Source organism: Notolabrus celidotus, chromosome 2 (assembly GCF_009762535.1).
Source record: "Notolabrus celidotus isolate fNotCel1 chromosome 2, fNotCel1.pri, whole genome shotgun sequence".
NCBI classification, from domain to species: Eukaryota; Metazoa; Chordata; class Actinopteri; order Labriformes; family Labridae; genus Notolabrus; species Notolabrus celidotus.
The window spans coordinates 8,078,817-8,097,065 of record NC_048273.1 but is presented as its reverse complement, the minus strand read 5'-3'; the positions used below and the strand labels follow the sequence as shown (position 1 = coordinate 8,097,065).

The following is an 18,249-nucleotide window of genomic DNA, read 5'->3' as shown; positions in this document are numbered from 1 at the left end:
ATATGTCCATTCACATCAACGCATTCTGTAGAAACACCTACACAGCCTCGTATCTCCCTCACAAAGGAGTCATTATGTGTCTCTGCTTGTTTCCCCTCAGAGCCCTCACTGGAAAGAGGCCCAAAACATTTTGAAGCTGGTTGTGTCTCGCTCAGCCAGCCTCGTCGTCCCCGATGACGTGCAGCGCTCGTACAGCACAGAATCATGCGGCTCGCCAGAAATCGCCTTCACGCGCATTTTCAACAACTCCTCCAAGGAGCTGCCAGGAAAAACTCTGGACTTCCACTTTGACATCTCAGAGGTCTGTGTCTCCAGTTTCTCTTTTTCTAAACAAAGTTCTGTCGTGTTTTATTATCAACTAACATTTTTAAACTCCACAGACGCCAATCATAGGTCATAAATACGGCGATCAGCGTACTGCAGCGGGCAGGAACGGAAAGCCACAGGTGATCGCTGTGACGAGGAGCACCTCCTCCACATCTTCTGGCTCCAACTCAAACGGGCTCGTGCCAGTGAGCTGGAAGAGGCCTCAGCTCTCTCAGGTACCAAATCAATCAGACACACTACATTTAACACAACATTGTAACATTCTAACTGGTTTTAACAGACTACATCACATCACTCCTGTCCTCGCTTCTCTCCTCTGGCTTCCTCTGCGTTTTAGAATAGATTTTAAGGTTTTACTGACTACTTTTAAAGCTTGCCTGGGTCTTGCCCCAAACTACATTCAATCAATCAATCAAGCTTTATTTATAGAGCACCTTCATACAAATCAAATGCAACCCAAAGTGCTTTACAGCGATTGAAAACAAGAAAGAAGCAGAAATAAAATAATGGCAAGACATATTAAAAAACAAAAATGGATTTTAAAACAGAGGCTAAAGCACACCGACAGCAATAAAATGTTTAATTAAAATAAGTTAAAGCGTCAAATTAATATTAAGAATATAAATAGTTGAAATAATAAATAAAAAAAGGGTAAGGATAAGAGTGGAAAATAAAATTAAGGCTAGAAATGTCAATAAAACTGAGTAGAACTAAAAATAAATAAATAAATAAAAATAAAATAAACAGTTAAAATGAATCAAATAATAAAGCAACATTTAAATCAATATAACAGTAAAAAGTTGATTCTTAGATCCTCAGGTGGACATTTTTGGTCGTTCCAAAGTCGGGGTCAAATGCAAAGGAGATCAAGCTGTCTCCGTGAGAGCCCCTTGACTTTGGAATGACCTCCCCGAGGAGATAAGGCTCTCAGAGTCAGGGACATCTTTTAAATCTCTTCTTAAAACCCATTTTTTACAGACTTGCTTTTATGTGACTTCATCCTGCTAACTGCTTTTACTTCAATTTTATTATTATTTTTTTTGCTTTTATCCAACTAATTAATTGTTTTAAATTTTATTTTATTATTTTATTTTATTATTTATTGTTTAAACATTTTTTTTTTTCATTTAGTACTTTAATGTTCCTAATTTATCCTTTTCACTTTTTCTAATTTTCCCAATGTGATGTCGTCCACTCATTCTGAAAACCTCTTTTATTGTCCTTTTAATGCTTTTATTTACTTCTCCATATTTATTTATTCTATTTTTATTTATTTATCCTTGAAAACCTTTTAAACAATGATGTATTGGTCTATTGTCACACCGCTTCATTCTGTTTAATTTAGGTGTATTCTTTTTAACCTCACGTTGTATTCTTTTTTGCTTCGTTTTAATTTCTCCTCCCTGTCTGTTAAAGGTTCACTTTGTTATTTATTAAAGTACTTTGTAAACATTTGTTTTCAAAGGTGATATATAGATAAAGTTATTATTATTATTATTAGTAGTAGTAGTATTATTGTTACATGCTGGAACTAAATATCTAAAGCAGATGGGTCCTGGTTTTGGTGACCTGGGGACCTCTTAGAATAAAATCAGTAGTTTTCTTAGATGAAAGTTTTTCAGATCACATATTTGGTGCTTTTAACTCATGCATTTGCTGCCCATATGATGCAAAGTGCAACAAAATGAATCAACACCCCAGACGCTCCTTTCGTCGCCCTGATTTTTTTGATGCAAGTTGTGCAGATTGTAAAGCCTCTAACCTCCAGTTGTCTCATTGTGCTCTTGTTACAGAGGAGAACCAGGGAGAGACTGATGAATGTCCTGTCTCTCTGTGGCCCAGAGTCTGGCATTCCAAAAAAATCCATCTGTAAGACTCCTCTCCTACTCTAAAGCTTCAGACAAGGTCTCTGTAAACCTACTGTTAAAATACTGCATGTTGTTGTTGTGTTGTCTTTCTTTATAGATGTTTGTGTTTCATATTTGAATGGATATACAACACTTACATTCACCCACGTGACAACTAAGGATCTCTGTGCTTGTTTTTCGATGCAGGTGGTGTTTTCATCCAATGAGGACCTGGACTCTGCAGACCAGCAGACCAGTCTCATTCCCACGGTGGAGGAGGTGGTCAGAGAGGAGGAGGTGCAGGGAGAAGATACGGGCAGTGAGCAGCAGTTTGGGGTCTTCAAGGACTTTGACTTCTTGGATGTGGAGCTGGAGGATGCTGAGGTGAGAAATAATGTCAAACCTAACACACACACTCGAAGCATCAAAGTCAGGGTGGCTCTATGGGTAGGAAAACTACTGAAATACACATAATAATGTAACTTTGCATAAATCATACTTGTCTTGTCTACTTTCGACCTCACTGACTCTTGTTATCGTTCCAGAATAACAACTTTTATGTCTTGTCTGTCACACTACAAACGTGTCTCTGTGTAGTATCTGTCTTAGCTCTACTAACACACGTATTCCTTCTTCTCTCTTGCCACAAGGAGTTTCAGGTAAGTCTGTGGGCCACAAAGCTTCTTAGGGACATTGTTCTCTGCAGCATCCTCATGGCTCTTTATGTCGTCTGTAGGGATGTAAGGATACACTCAACCAACAATTCACGATACCATTCACTCACGATTCTCAACGATTTTCAAGAAAACTGGATTGAGCTCAAAATTTAAATAACTATTATTCTATTTCAATTCTCAGATATGGACAGTTGCAATACATTTTTTTTCTCTTATATTTCTTTGTAAACAAAGTCATCCTTTTTCATTTTAAGGTGTGTTGTAACTCAATAAAACCACTGCACACTTTTTTTCTGCAACTTGCAAAAAAACTAAAATCACCATACAAAAATACCTTGTTGGAAAATTTCAGAAAAATTATAGAGAAATGGAAAGTGAACAATTCCCAAATGAAAGTATTAAATATTAAAACAAATGAGGTAAATCTCTTTAAATTAGGGTGTAAATTTCAAGTAATTTCCGTGATTGATCTTTGGAAATTTTAACAATCAATTATCATTTAATCATTAAAAAAACGTGAACGTTTTCTTTGAAAAAAAATACCAAAGGGGGCGCTGGTGGCCTAGCGGTCTAAGTGCCCCACATACAGAGGCTACAGTCCCCTACGCAGGGGTCGCCGGTTTGATTCCAGGCCGGTCGACCATCTCCTGCATGTCTTCCCCCGCTCTATACTCCCCACATTTCCTGTCTCTCTTCAGCTGTCCTATAAAATAAAGGCAAAAAGGCCAAAAAATATAACTTAAAAAAAAAATAATAATACCAAATGCGTTTTTTCCCCCTAAATCAAATTTTCCTTCACGACACAATGTGTATTACTGACTGTATTAAACAGCTACAGATCATATTGAGGTGTTCAAAATGTTAACACTCTGAATATCAACGTGAGGAGCAGGCTTATAAATAACCTCTGTGCACGCATGGTCATAGAGTGAAGACTCAGACTACAACATGTGGATTTACTGCGAAAGGACAACTGAACAGGATCATATTTTGGACTCAGTGTCCAGTTTCCTCGTTCTTATTGAGAAAAATAAGCATGTGAACGCGGTAAGGTGTCAGCCGGGAGCGCAACCGGGTCAGAATCAGTCCGGCGGCGGAGAAAAAAAGCGCTCGTGGAGACCTGTCACTCAGCTGCAGCCCCCAGCTGAGCGTCTCCGCTGTGAGCAACACCTTTAGTCAGCTGATTCTGAAACATGCTTTAAACGTAAAACTGCAGACAGCGCCTTCTACTGTTTAAAAATCGTATCCAGATACAAATTTTGTTGTATCGATTTTAATCCACCCTTATTTGTATCGATTTTTTACCGTCTTGCGATATATCCTTACATCCCTAGTTGTCAGAGTGAAGTGTCGTAGTGTCGATGTTACTGTGTTCGTGCATCTCTTCTTTTATAGTTTTTAGAATCCTTTGGCATCAAAAAGTGGAAAAAAAATCACCTCACCCACTCATGCCTTATTTGTTTTGTGTTATTATACATGTTGTGCTTGTTTCCTTTCCCTCTTTCACACATGAACTGACATTTTCTAGATGATTCCAGGACATTCAGGCCCTGAGATTTTCATGAATCGCTCTGCAAGATGTGCTCTCACATCTCTAAGTACTCTGTTTGGTTCAGGTGGGGTGGTGCAGTGAAGTAGAGCTTGCAGAGTGTGGAGGATTCGTTTACCACATCAGTCATCCTAACTTCTTACAGACTTTTCATTTGGCAGCTGTCAGGAAAAGTCTGCATGAAGTCAGGTTGAAAAATCTGTCTCTTTGCATTCACACATGCAGCCAGATTCTCAGGAGTGAAGTTCACGTGTGAAAGCGTCTCTTTGTATCCCTTTGTGTTCCCCTCTGCATCGTGCACCGTGTCTCACTGCTGTTGTCTTGGTTGTCCTGCAGGGGGAGAGCATGGACAACTTCAACTGGGGGGTGCGCCGCCGCTCCCTGGAGAGCATGGACAAAGGGGACACGCCGTCTTTGCAGGAGTGCCAGTACGCGGGCAGCACGCCAAGCCTCAACCTCACCAACCACGAGGACACGGATGAATCGTCTGAGGAGGAGGTACTGAGCGCTAGCCAGATTCTCACCCGCTCTGGCCTTGTAAGTCTCACTCCAATCAGGGTCCCCCCCCCCAACCCGCCCCAAATCCGACCCACCATGCTCCTCACACAGCCCGCTGGCATGGTGTGCGTGTGTGTGTGTGCGTTCTAAGCTGGACCTGCTGCAGGTGTGGACAGGGGCTAGGTGCTTGCTTCTTCGCTGGTGGTAGATTCCCCCTTCAGCCCCTCTTCCTCTGACCGCTAGATTAATGCTGTTGTCCTTTTTTAAGCTTCCGTAAGTACAGGTCAGAGAAACCCAACTGATTGGTGTGAGCCACTTTAACTGATTTAATGAAGGAGATTAAAGGAGAAACATATTTTAAACATGTTATGAATTAAAACACAGAATAACAGCATGTCCCTTTAGATTTAACAGATTTGCCGCTTGTCTCTTAATCCTCTTTGCTTTGTTTTGCTTTGCAACTCCAATCTTATCTCACACTGCGACGCCATTAACATAAATGCTTTACCTCAAACTAATGAGGATGTTTTCTTTCTCTTCTTCTGCTCTTGATCTCGGTAGTGCACGGTGAGAGAATGAGCTTTTGCCTCTTCAGGATATTTGCTCCTAAAGTGTTTTAGTTTTACTCTCTAACACTAGAGAAGTAAGCATGCAGTGTTATGTGTGTGTGTGCCTCAACAGAACTGTAAAAGAATCAAGTGTTATGAATTGTAGATTCATTAATGTCAGCATGATTTAATTTTTGCCTGGAACAAATTTAAAAACTTCTGAATCAGTTGAATGTAAACTAAAATGACTTAACACGCTCGACTGGAGACAGAAACATGATTTATATTCCTGATAACAAGAGACAACTAAATCATAGTTTAAACTACATAAACCTGCAGAGAGTGTGAAGACTCAGTAATGTTTGAATTCATGTCTTTGGTTTTAATCTACAGTATTTCAAATCATTAAAATAAATACAAACCCTTGATTGAGAAGGTGTTTCCAAACTTTTGACAGGTAGTGTACCTTCAGGTTTCACTCATCAAAGTCTTGAGTAATCATAATAAATAAGCAAAAGCATATATTTAAACTTTTTGTTGAAGACCTGCGTATCATGATCATCACGCTCTGAAACTAATCTGATACAAACAGATGAAGCTCCAGCGAGCTATCAGCTACCTTCAGATTCATTAAAGGTGACATATCATGCAAAATCGACTTTTTAATGGTTCTCTACATGAAATATGTGTCCCTGGCATGTCTACAAACCCCCTGAAAATGAAAAAAATCCATTCTGCCCCTGTTCTGATTTCTCCACCTTTCTGTAAATGTGTGCTGTAACGAGCGTACGTCACAACGCCATCCAGTCTGTAACAGAAGTCAGAGCTCGGAGCTTGTTCAGCCCATAGACTGTATAAAATACAACTCAACCCCTTCTCCGTTTTTCATTACCTGCACACGTGTGTGCTAACAAGGAGCTTAGGAGGGAGGCATGCTAGTTCTAGGCTGTCTTAATAAACACAAAGGTTGGTTTTACTCCCCACATCTGCAGATTTGAAGATCTAGTGGATGATTTTTACTTTTCATGGAAAAGTGCTAGCGCTAGTTAGCATAGCTACATGTAGCTGTGTACCAAGACACACGTCGACATGCTGACAAATAAAACAACAAGAAACACTAAATCTGTGACCAATCGTTCAGAAAGGTCCTGCTGCAGGCGCTTCTCCATCAGGATCAGACTCTGGATCAAATTCAGAGGGTTGAAGTAACGCGGGTCTGTGAGCAGTCGTGTATATTCAGCCAACATGTAAACATTAGATCAACATGCTGGAGAGCCAAGGGCACATCCACTTCCTGAGGGGGCGTGGTCAGAGAGCTCATTCACATTTAAAGGCACAGACATGGAAAACAGCCTGTTCTGAGCAGGGCTGAAAAAGAGGGGGTTTACAGGCAGACCAAAATCTGATTTGAAAATGTTTTTTTATAAACTTCAAAGACATGTTTTGGGGACCTCTTAGACCAATATATTACGATGAAAAAGAGCATAATATGTCACCTTTAAGGCTAATAAAGTAGTCAAAAAAACATGTTTTGGTTTATTCAAGAGAGACAAGTTGCTAACATAGTATTGTATTTAACTCATATTGCAAATTGTTCATCACATCTTTGTGTTGTATCATTCAGTCCTAGTGTACGAGTGCATCGAGGTTTAGTGAAGGCATGGCAGCAGAAATAAACACACTTAAAACTGTAAAATTAGTTTGAAAAATACCCTAAAAGGTTTCGTTCAGTCTGAGATAATGCTACATTTTCTCGTATTCTGTTCTGTGTCTTAGTTCTGTTCAGACCCCGAGGCTAACCCGTCTTTGTGTTCTCTCCATTCAGCTGAACAGCGACTCTGCGACCGACGACACAGCGTCCAACCACGTGGACTCCCTGCAGCAGTCTCAAGAGTCGTCCAGCAGCGCCCTGACGGAGGAGGCAGCCGGCCTGCCCTCTCTGCCCTCCCTCCCTCGCCTGGATAGCCCCATGTTGGAGATGGCCCATTCAGACAGCGCCAGCAGCCAGCTGCCTGAGGTGGGATCAATCGGGAGCAGCAATAAACTGTGGTGCTCGGGTGCTTTCTAGCTCGCCATCTTTCTTTCTGTTCAACTTTTACCTGCTTTCGCTCTTCTTCTTGGCTTGTCTGTCGTTGAGACAGAGGATCAGGGTTACCTTCAGGGAGTTGTAGATTAGAGGTCAAACTTCTGGTTCTGTATCTCTTTTGCTGCTTCTAACTCCATCTACCGGCACTTGCTTTAACGCTTTGGCTTTGCTCGTGGGTGCTGAAGTTCAGTCTTTGTCCGTCTTAAATGGTGTGTGTCGTTATACTTGTGGGAGGGGTGGCTTGTTCGTCAAAGCTTGCTCGCAATGTGATTTTGGGGACAGATGAAAACAAACGCTCACCTCAGGTTAGCTGTTACTGCTCACCTCCAATAACACAGCATCTGACCATTCCAACTAAACCCTCCATTAAACACTTGTGAAATGGACACCAGCTGCTTTACCTTCAGCAGAAGCATGTGTGAGTATCCGTCCGTTTCAAGTCATGTAACCAGTCAAGCTGATTAATCCCCTTTAATTTACAACCATATTAACATGCATTAGCCTCTCTTCTACTTCTACTGACATGTGTTACTTACACTAACAACGGTAAGTATATCATCTTTTTCTTATTTGTCTTGAACAGAGCGTTGTTTTTGTGCAGGACTCAAAAAGATAATTAATTTACATCGAGGAGTATTGATTAGGGATGTTCTGAAGGGCTGAATTGCTGAATTTCTGACTATGTGACTAGTTAAAGGTAAGGAAACACTCAGAAAATGGTTCAAATTTAACAAAGCTTACACAGGACCAAAGAGTCTAATTGGTTTGCAGAGCTAGCTCCACCATTTTCAGTCCTCCTTGCAGGTTAGCGTCCTCATGCCTGTGCTGGTTCCTCATGTCTCTGGTGGAGTGGTTATACGTCAGACACAGTTTAACCAGACACAGCCTACATACAACTTTATCTCCATTTACTAGATCAACATACTGACAAACCACGCCGTGTTGCGAGACGACATCTGTCACCTGTGCTTGTTTACATCCAGGTAGTAGAGCTTTAGAGCATCATGGCAGCAGACTTTAACCAGAGCTACAGCTGAGGCACAACATACGACCAACATTTCAAGTCTGCATTAATAAAAATATACTAATACTAGTAAACCTGGAGCCAGCTGGCGAGGGGGACTGCGTTCAATTGCTAGTCGACTAAATGAGCACATCCCTAGAAGGTATTTAGTAAAAGTGTTTGCTCTTGTTTATTTATGTGAGTAGTTATTCCCAACCCTGTGTTTGTTTGCTGGGAATGCATAACAAGGTCTGGGACCTTATTGGTTTCTCACTGGCCCCGGACAGGCGTCACTGCCATGGGTATCTTTTCATCTTAATCCATTCAAACAAATGTCATTATATCTAGTCTATGCTTACTGTCCCCTTTACAGATAAAGCTGCTGGCATTGGGACGCTGTGAAGTTAAACTTTTACTATCTTTATATACAGTGGTGGAAAAAAGTTTTTGGATACCCTTAAAATTTTACACAATCGTCAATATTCTCATGAAATATATGTGGAAAAATATTTTTTGTGTTTCAAGCATTAGACAGACTGCTTTTGTTTATTGCTTACAAGAAAAACTAACAAAACTAAATTATTGACAGTTCTCAACATTGTCTGTATCAAAGTCAGTAAATAACAGAGAATGTGTTCAAAACTGAACAAATAATAAATAAACCTGGCTGCGGCTGTACTAAAAGCAATTGCACTTGAAGACCTAAGAGTGATTCTCAATGCAATATTTCACAAATGCATTGGGTGTCTGAAAAATGTCCGTTTCAAAGGGGGTAATTCCCTGGACCCTTTTGTAAAAAGCACAACAAGTTATTAACCTGGAGCTGCAACATACAGCTATACTTCTGCGATGCACTGGGGTAACTATCAATCTGCAGAAGTCTCTTGTTCTACCTGTGTTCTGTGTATTATTTCATTCTTTTGCCATCTGTAGGATGAAAACATCAGATTCCCTCAGAGTCATAGAGAATTATGTATGTGTCCTTTTTATAAATACTTAAAATTATCAGCCAAAACTAAAGTAAGGTGATATAATATAATTAAAGATAACTTAAAGCTACTGTAAGGAGTTTTTATCTGGTTATAGAACAGACTGAAATTAATGCGTATGCCTTTATATGACCTACAGAAGCAGAACAGGCCATAAGCTTTAAGACTTATAATTTAATTTCTATATTGTTGTTTTTAACGCCTGTAATCACTGCTGCAGGGTAGGTGTCTGGTTTTGTTTACATTTTCCACAGCATTGATTCACAGTGACTGATGTGATTGGTTGTTAAAGAGAGCAGGATGAGTTTTTAAAAAGCTATTTTTGGTGCTTTTATTGTGAAGGATGGGACAGCTGAAGAGAGACGAGAAACGTGGGGAGGAGAGAGTTTTGGATGACATGGGGCCGTGGCCACTGAAGCCTCTGTGCATGGGGTGCACGTTATAACTGCTGAGCTAAATCAACGCCCCAACAGCAGGATGAGATTTATGATCAGAAAACATCCTTTAAATAAGTACAGGACAAAACCACAAGACAAAAGATACCACTTTGTCCACAGGGGGCGCCAGAATTCCCACGGTCATCGTCAGAACAGACAAAAGCCTGTTGTTTCATGACTTCCTTTGTAGTCACTTTGAGAATTAGCCTTTAAATGTTGTCATGCTGTTGCTCCTGCATTTCAAAAGCCCAAGATCCACAGGATGCGTCGCGTTACGTTACGGCTGCGCCGCGCACATCGCAGCAAATAGGTTCCCATTCAAGTCAATGCTCTAGAGTCCACAGGGCGCGCTGCGGCGCGTCTCAGCTCCGTCTCTGGAGCGTTCCGCCGCGCCGCTCTGCCAGAGATACGCGGGGAGTCTATTTTCGCCGCTCCCCGCGCCCAGCACGCGTCAATCGACACAGAAATGATCGAACTATCCCGGAAGTCAGGCACGAGGATCGTATGCAACATCCGCTCACTTTCAAAATAAACACCATGTGCAAACACAAGATCGTAAATTTCACCACTTCTTCAACATTACGTCATAACCTGTGGCATCGGGCCAGACGTCAGTCTCAAAAGATATCCGACACCATGGACGAGGAAAAGTTTATACTGTGTTGTTCTCGCGCGTTTTGGAGTTCTCGAGGGATCTTGAGTTTCCTGCTCCGGAGTGCGCGCCGCTCCAAACACGCATCCTATGGACCAGGGCGAAAGCCCCGGGACGGAGCAGAGCCGTGTCGCAGCCGTAACGCGGCGCACACGCATCCTGTGGATTCCCCGAGTTAGTGTGCAATGAAGCAGCTAGAAGAAGTGCGTTGAATTGAATGACATGAGCAATTTATGTTCCTAAATAATCCCAAAGACGATAATAACAGATCAGGGAACTGATAACTGTGCAGCATCTTTTCAAGTCATGTCTGCTTCAGACAACAAATCATGTAGATTAAATCATAGAGAGAATGAATAGATGTCAGGATAGTACATTTCAATAAAGGAAATCCCCCCCCCCTCCTGATTTCGCTCTCGACGCAGAACTGATGTAACTTTCCAGCAACTCGTTCCAGCTGACGCTCTCAAGATCAGCCCAAGGACATCTCCCCCATCACAGCCCCGGCTCTTAGTGTAATGAGCCCCAGATAAAACCATCAATACTCTTACTCATTCCCTGCAGGATGGCCACGACCACTTCTAAAAGCTTTCTGTAATATAGCTGCTGTCTCTGTGATGTACTGGCTGTTTGCCACGCTCAGTTTTTTACTCATGCATTAGACTTTTAAGTAAAAACAGAGGGTGGGGGGGGGGACAAGGGATCTTAATGAGAGCGTTACACACACAGGGTTCCTTTACATGCAGGATGGATGTGTTTTCCTGCATCAGTGAGCCATAATAGCTGTTTTTGTGCTACTGCTAATTACTGCTGTTAGGTGGTTTGTTAAAGCACAGAAGCAATCTGTCATGATGTGTTGTTATTGAGTGCAGACCATAAATCAGCCCACTCTGCTGTAACTAGAGCGTACTGTACGTCCTGCTGACAGCATCGAGACCGGCTTTGTAACGCCGTCCCAGTGATTGATTCATATTGGCTTCTGTTAATCGATTCTTCTTTATTTCTTGAATTTCTCATGAGTGACATTAGCTTACATAGAAAGACATAAAGAGTCATATCTGAGGAAGTGAGCGCAGTAAAGAAGTGCTGAGTTAGAATCCCTCTCATGTGATTAAAACCATCATGTGCAGGGACGGCCGTCTTAATAGACGCCTCTGTTCTTGAATTGATGCTCCAGCTGCGTCGCTTCCATGAAACGCAGAGGATATAACAGTTAACAGAAGAAGAGATCCTTTAATGTGTTTTATAAATGGGGTACTCTGCTGATCTGCTCCTGAGCGCCCCCTTCTGGCTTCTCTTGCAGGACGCTGTAAGCATGACAGCAGCCGACGAGCTGAGCAGCAGCGTGAGCGAGGACACGGGGTTTTGCAGCGCCCCCCCTCTACCCTCTGACCCGCAGGAGCTCTGTGACCTCCAAGACTCGCATGACTCTCAGGACGCTCAGGAACCCCTGGAGATCCAGGACCCTCAGGACACTCAGGAACCCCAGGAGATCCAGGACCCTCACGAGGACCTGGAGCCTGCCCCCCCTCCTCCGCCGGCCATAGACACTCCACCGGGGTCCCTCTCTGAGGAGGACCCCCAAACAGTCCTGCCCCTGGCTCTGCCTTTGCCCACGCCGCCGTCTGAGACGAAGGCAGACCCGGATCCGGATCCTGACAGCACGTGTGAGTCCGTGTGGGAGGAGGACGTGACGCAGGCCCTGAAGGAGCTGGATGAACGCTGCGAGGAGGAGGAGGCAGACTTTTCTAGCATGTCCAGGTAAGAGGAATGTTGATATTCTGTCAGGCCAAGTCCTGATCCCCTGATCCAGCAGTGATCTGTTGGACCTGGTATGATTGGCTGTGATCCTTTGTGTCATTGTTGCATCGGACCACGAACTTGGTGTCTAAACATCCAATTTGCAGCTTCATGGATTAAAGATCTATGCTTGTTGCAGTTGTGCGTGCCATGTTGTGCATCGTAACACAAAAACTAAACATGAACTGTGCATTTAGAGTTTAATCTGAGACGGCAGATAAACATTAAGTGAAATGTAAAATCTATAAACTGGAGATGAGCTGGACAGATTATACGAGTACTCGACTTCCTGTTGGGGATGTGTCCCAATGACTCCGATCCAGTTGATCTAAAATCTGCTCCAATAAGATAAGACAAGATAAGATAAGATACTCCTTTATTCGTCCCACAACAGGGAAATTCATGGAGTTACAGCAGCAAACAAGAAGGTGTACAGTACAAGAATTTCAACAAGAATATATATAGAAAAACAAAATGTCCATCAGAGACGACAGCTTGGCAACAACTCTCCTGTCAGCCACCACCTCCACAGGGTCCAGGAATGAGCTGGCCTTCTTCACCAGTGTGTTCAGTCTTGCTCTCTTGTATCCTGTCCGCCCACAGCAGGTGAAATCCTTCCAATGTGGCGTTCGTGTCCGGTTTTAGCTCTGTTAGCATGATGCTACTGTGCCAGTATTCCCTCTGGTGCTGGGTTAGCTCGTCCACCTTATCGTAGATAGATCTTTCATTCCCCATAAAGGCGGGTGGAAGGACAGGTCGATGTCGTCTTTCTTAGCTTGCACCTCAGTACCAGCATGTCGTCTTTGCCTCCTTCTCCTTAGCTCGCAGGGAACATCGGGCCTAGCATCGTTTAGCATCGACATGCTACGGTCTGCTAACAGCTGATCTCGTATATATGTCACCATGGTTACACGCAGGATCTCCGGACACACACAGGAACAAAAATAGTAAAAACACCACTGCAAACGTATCCAGTTTGGTGTCCATGGCCAACAAATGAGTCATTAAAAGTCATGACAGGCTCCAAATTAAAGCTAACTAGACACATGTGAAAAAAAAAGTTGAAAAAAGAACAACAAAGAGAGAGCTGCTGCAACAAGCAGCCACTTGAGCGGCGCTTAGCAACGGAGAAAAAAAAGTCTGGTTTCAGAGATTTGTCAAGAAGAAGGGTTTGTCAAGAGGTCTGGTGTGGTACTGGTCCCAAACTGTTCAGATGCGTTTTGTTCTGGAGTCATAGAAACACGTTCAGTGATGTGATGTAAAAAGAAACTATAAGGCTTTCTGAATACGACGGAGAAAAGAGAGGTCCGGAGTAACTCAGCCATCAGATGAGATTCATCCAGTCTGTCAGTTCAGTTTAGTGAGTGATGGATCGATCATGCTTGACTGATTGATTGTTTGCTTTGTCAATCACTGCAGCACATTTCAATTTAACAAGAGGACACATCTATTAAAGGAAGAGATGTCTCCTCTCCTCTCTCCTTGTTTCATTTTTAACTGAACATGTTTTTATTTTGCAGGTTTTCTTGTGATAAATTGTTATTTGTTGGATCCCGCTGCTCGTTGAGGTATAAGGACTACAGTTTGTGGTTTTTGAGATGGTACAATGAGTAATTTCTCTCCTGGCTCTGTTCCCATGTGGGCTGAATCCATGAAGGAGAGCCAGGGTGGGCTGGCAGAGGTCCACGTTCAAACAGTCCCTCTTCAAGGTGGGCCAAATCTGGCTGGAGGACGACTGTGGAGCCTCTGTTTTTAACCACACTGAAGCAAAATGAAGAGGCAGCGCTCATTATACCCTTACTAGCATACATCTCTGTACTCAAGGTCTTTCCTTAGCTAAGCCACGCATGATTGATAGTACGGAGTGTGAGTGGGACGTACTCAGAGTGATTGTCTGCAAACAGCAGGTCACTAAGCAGTTTAGTGTTTCCCTCTGTACGAGGATTTATGCGAGTGGGTGAGAGGAAGATAAAAACAACTCCTCTTGTCAGGTCTGCAGCTGCCTCTGTTGTTGCAGGAGAGAGTGTGTGTGGTTGTGTGTGTGTGTGGATGCCAGGCTCGCACAGAGCTCTCTGCAGTCCTGTGTGGGATGGGAGTGCAGTGCGCTAGTGCTGTTAGCAGTTGCAGCACAGCCGAGCTGCAGACGAGGGGAGAAGAGAGTGAGGGGAAGAGAAGCGATAGTTGGGGTGAGGATGAGGACAGAGACTGTGTCCGCTGCGGCGCTCGGCAGCGCAGGCTTCAGATACTTATATTCTGTCTGCTTCTTCAGGCTGTTTGGTCCGACGGGCCTGTGAGTATCTGAATGTGTGTGTGTGTGTGTGTGTGTATGTGTGTGTGTGAGAGAGATGTTTGGATGATGCTAATATGCTAATAGCTCTTATGTTGTTGTTGTTGTGCTCCAGCACTGCAGTAGATAAGAGCTCTCAAAAGACTGCAGCAAAACCTGCAGTGAAGGCAGCCGAGACCCAGGGGTGTGAGGTTGTTTACTTGCTGATCGAGTGTGTGTGTGTGTGTGTGTGTGTGTGTGTGTGTGTGTGTGTGTGTGTGTGTGTGCGTGTGTGTGTGTGTTTACACTCGTCCTTCAGTGCAGACGGAGAGCAGTGTGCAGCTTGTCGGGTCGTAGCTTATCGGCCCCCGTGTTTGTGTTTCAGTCAGGATGAAGGTGATGCAGACTGCTTCCCAGAGATCCAGGCCTCTCCGCCCCCTTCGCCCTTCCTCTCTGCGATCCTGGCGGCATTCCAGCCTGTTGCCTATGACAATGAGGAAGATGCTTGGCGTTGCCATGTCAACCAGATGTTGTCAGACACAGACGGGTCCTCTGCTGTTTACACCTTCCACGTGTTCTCCAGACTCTTCCAGGTGCGTGCCTCCTCCTCCTCCTCCTCCTCCTCCTCCTCCTCCTCCTCCTCTCTCAGATCTTCATACAGACTCTTTTTGTTGCTGGTTGTATAACCTTGTTTACTTGTTGGCATTCTCATTTCCTGTTTTATTTCCCCTCTTTGTTTACTGCAGAGCATTCAGAGGAAATTTGGCAGCATCACACATTCGTCTGTTCGCTTTCTCGGGGAGAGGCTCCAGCGAATGGGAAATCAGTTCCTGAGCTCCCTGGAAGTCATGACGTCTCGCTCGCAGTGCCCCACAGTGCTGCTGGATGCAGAGACGGTGAGAGAGTACTTCATGGTCCTCAGCTATATTTATTGTTCTTACTTTAATTGAGATTTAATCGAAACCATGCTAATAAAAAGGTCAAAAATAATGTTATTAATATGTAAACACTGCAGCAGAATCATAGCACAGAAATCTGGAACATCATGTTGATTGCTGCTCTTCAAAATTGAACGCCAAACTTCCACCAGATCAATCTGTGGTCCGCTGTAGTCCAGCTCCGTGCTCTCTCGTCTGTCAACTCCCATTTTAAGGACGCAGCTCAGAGCAGGACCACCGGACAGCTAGGGTTTTCCCGTTGTAATTACTAAATCAGCGATTTTCGGCCTCCATGATGAGTCTTTATCAGCCTCTGAAAACCTCTGACCGTTGACTCCTTGATTTTAAATCCTGTCCTGTTATATCTGCTCCGTGCTGATCGTTGCGTCGTGCTCCTGCATCTGGCAAAAATAGAAGTCTAGCAAATCTGCTGAGGATGGTACCAGATGTCGGATCTGAAACAGAGCTGTATATTTTAAGTTATATTTTCTGTCTTTTTTACCTTTATTGATAGGACAGCTGAAGAGAGACAGGAAATGTGGGGAGTAGAGAGTGGGGGATGACATGCAGCAAATGGCAACCGGCCGGGAGTCGAACCGGCGACCTCTGCGACGAGGGCTATAGCCTCTATACATGGGGTGCTTAGACCGATAGACCACCAGCGCCCTAATCTGGTGGAATTTAGCCATGAACAAATCACCCTGTCCCAGTTTTGGTTCTCGTTTTTATTTCCCACACTTTATTCCAAATATTCCTCAAATCTCCTCCAGATTAACCAAAACTTTCAGCTTTCCTCTCATATATCTTGATTCTTCATTGCAACACATGTTGATAGATAGTTTCTATTTTGATTCTCAGTTTGTTGACATTTCCATCCTGTAGCTGTTTTTGTTCTTGCTTTAAAAGGCACGAGTCTATAAATGCTCAGATTCTATTTTTAGCATCAGAACCGGTCAGACTAAAAATTCTCAGGATGCAAAACTTTCATTTTTTGTTCTACCTGACCTCCATCGTAAAGAGAAGTAGAAAAGAAGTGTTTCTTTAGCATTGTCACATTAAATCTGAGTTAATGCATCAATGTGGATTTACATTCTGAAAACAAAGGGCTGCATGTTTTGCACATTACCCTGTGTGTGTGTGTGTGTGTGTGTGTGTGTGTGTGTGTGTGTGTGTGTGTGTGTGTGTGTGTGTGTGTGTGTGTGTGTGTGTGTGTGTGTGTGTGTGTGTGTGTGTGTGTGTGTGTGTGTGTGTCCTGCTGTGGATATTCTTGTGTCATGTGCTCCATGTGTGTGTGTTGTGGGTTAATGTTTGTGGTGTCCTGTCTTGCTGTTGTAGCTGGTCTCTTGTGGACTGTTGGAGACCCTGAAGTTTAGTGTGCTGGAGTTGCAGGAACACCTGGACACCTACAACGCCAAGAGAGAAGCAGCAGAGCTCGTAAGTCTGAAAATTATCTCTCACCGTGTTTCTGTGTTTTCCTTCTCTTTGAACCGTTTCCCTCCGGGCTGATTTCATCACGTGCCTCTGAGTCTGAAGACTGCAACAGCTGCAGTTTAAGCTGCTGTGTCAGGATGTGTGTGTGTGCAAGAACCTTCTTATTGAGGCCTCTCATCTCAAGAGAAGCGTTCAGGAAGTGTGTGTAAATTGCCCTTTATCCACCTGCCATCGCACCACAGAAGAGCAAGAGGACATGGAGACAAATAGCTGATTCTGTGCGAGATAAACCGCAGTCTGTCTCATCAGCAGAGCGGACATTAAATCAGAGTTTGGTGTGAGTAGATGTAGCTGCCGTTAGTGTCTGCATCACTAGTGACATCCCCCGCTGAGGGGATAAAAATAACCCTCCGTGCTCCTAAATCAGTTATAGAGGGCCGGGCTGGAGAAGCTGGGAGGGGTGGGAGGAGGACGGAGGGGGAGGGGAATGAAGAGATGAGATTGCAGAAGGTTCTGGGATGCAGGAGCGCTAATTGAATGAGACGGCAATGGTCCCTGGAGGCCCAGATACTATCCCGTGCTCTGTAACAGGCCTTCTTTAATTCGCTAAGTACAACACACTTATTAAATCTCCTCCCTGACCAACCTCTGTTATATACACACACAGATGTAGATGCATCCAAGGGAGGGGGAAGAAAAAAAAATAGCTCTTGTATTGCATCAGTTACCAATCTTCCTCTCCATCCTCTAATCCTTTATGGTGTCTCTTTTTTTTCCCCCCTCCTGTCTCGTCTCTCACCCACTCCTGTCCCTCCAATCCTGCAGTGGCTGGAAAACTGCAGGAAAACATTTGGAGACAAAGACAGCAGCCAGCGACCAAACACTCACGCACAGGTAGGGAATGGATGTTTTCTGTCGTTTGTGTTCATAAATGTGGCCGAAAGGAAGCTGATAGAAAAACTGTTCAAAGCTGAAACTAAAGTTGTATCTGTGCGCTGCATCAAAGACTGAATTAAAACCTCCATCATGACAGCTGTGTTAAGTGAACTGCAGTTTGCATCCTGTTACTAAGGCTCAAACTTTGCAGACAGAGAGAGTGAAGTTAAATGTACAAGAATTTGCAATACTGACCAGTATCAAATAAGTCTCACGGGGTTTCAATGACATTTAGAAATGGATAAAATAAACAGTTTTCCAAAGT

General features: G+C 43.5%; 1 protein-coding gene across 1 annotated transcript in view; it reads left to right on the top strand.

Annotated features, from left to right (window-relative positions):
• Positions 1-18,249, top strand: part of fryl (furry homolog, like) — a 117,991-nt gene that overhangs the window by 89,715 nt on the left and 10,027 nt on the right. Inside the window, 13 exon segments of the mRNA XM_034702267.1 lie at positions 101-301; positions 381-542; positions 2,121-2,183; positions 2,185-2,232; positions 2,382-2,558; positions 2,825-2,833; positions 4,737-4,937; positions 7,272-7,463; positions 11,917-12,374; positions 15,065-15,272; positions 15,426-15,575; positions 16,953-17,051; positions 17,874-17,942. Coding sequence (XP_034558158.1) covers positions 101-301; positions 381-542; positions 2,121-2,183; positions 2,185-2,232; positions 2,382-2,558; positions 2,825-2,833; positions 4,737-4,937; positions 7,272-7,463; positions 11,917-12,374; positions 15,065-15,272; positions 15,426-15,575; positions 16,953-17,051; positions 17,874-17,942 — 2,037 coding nt within the window.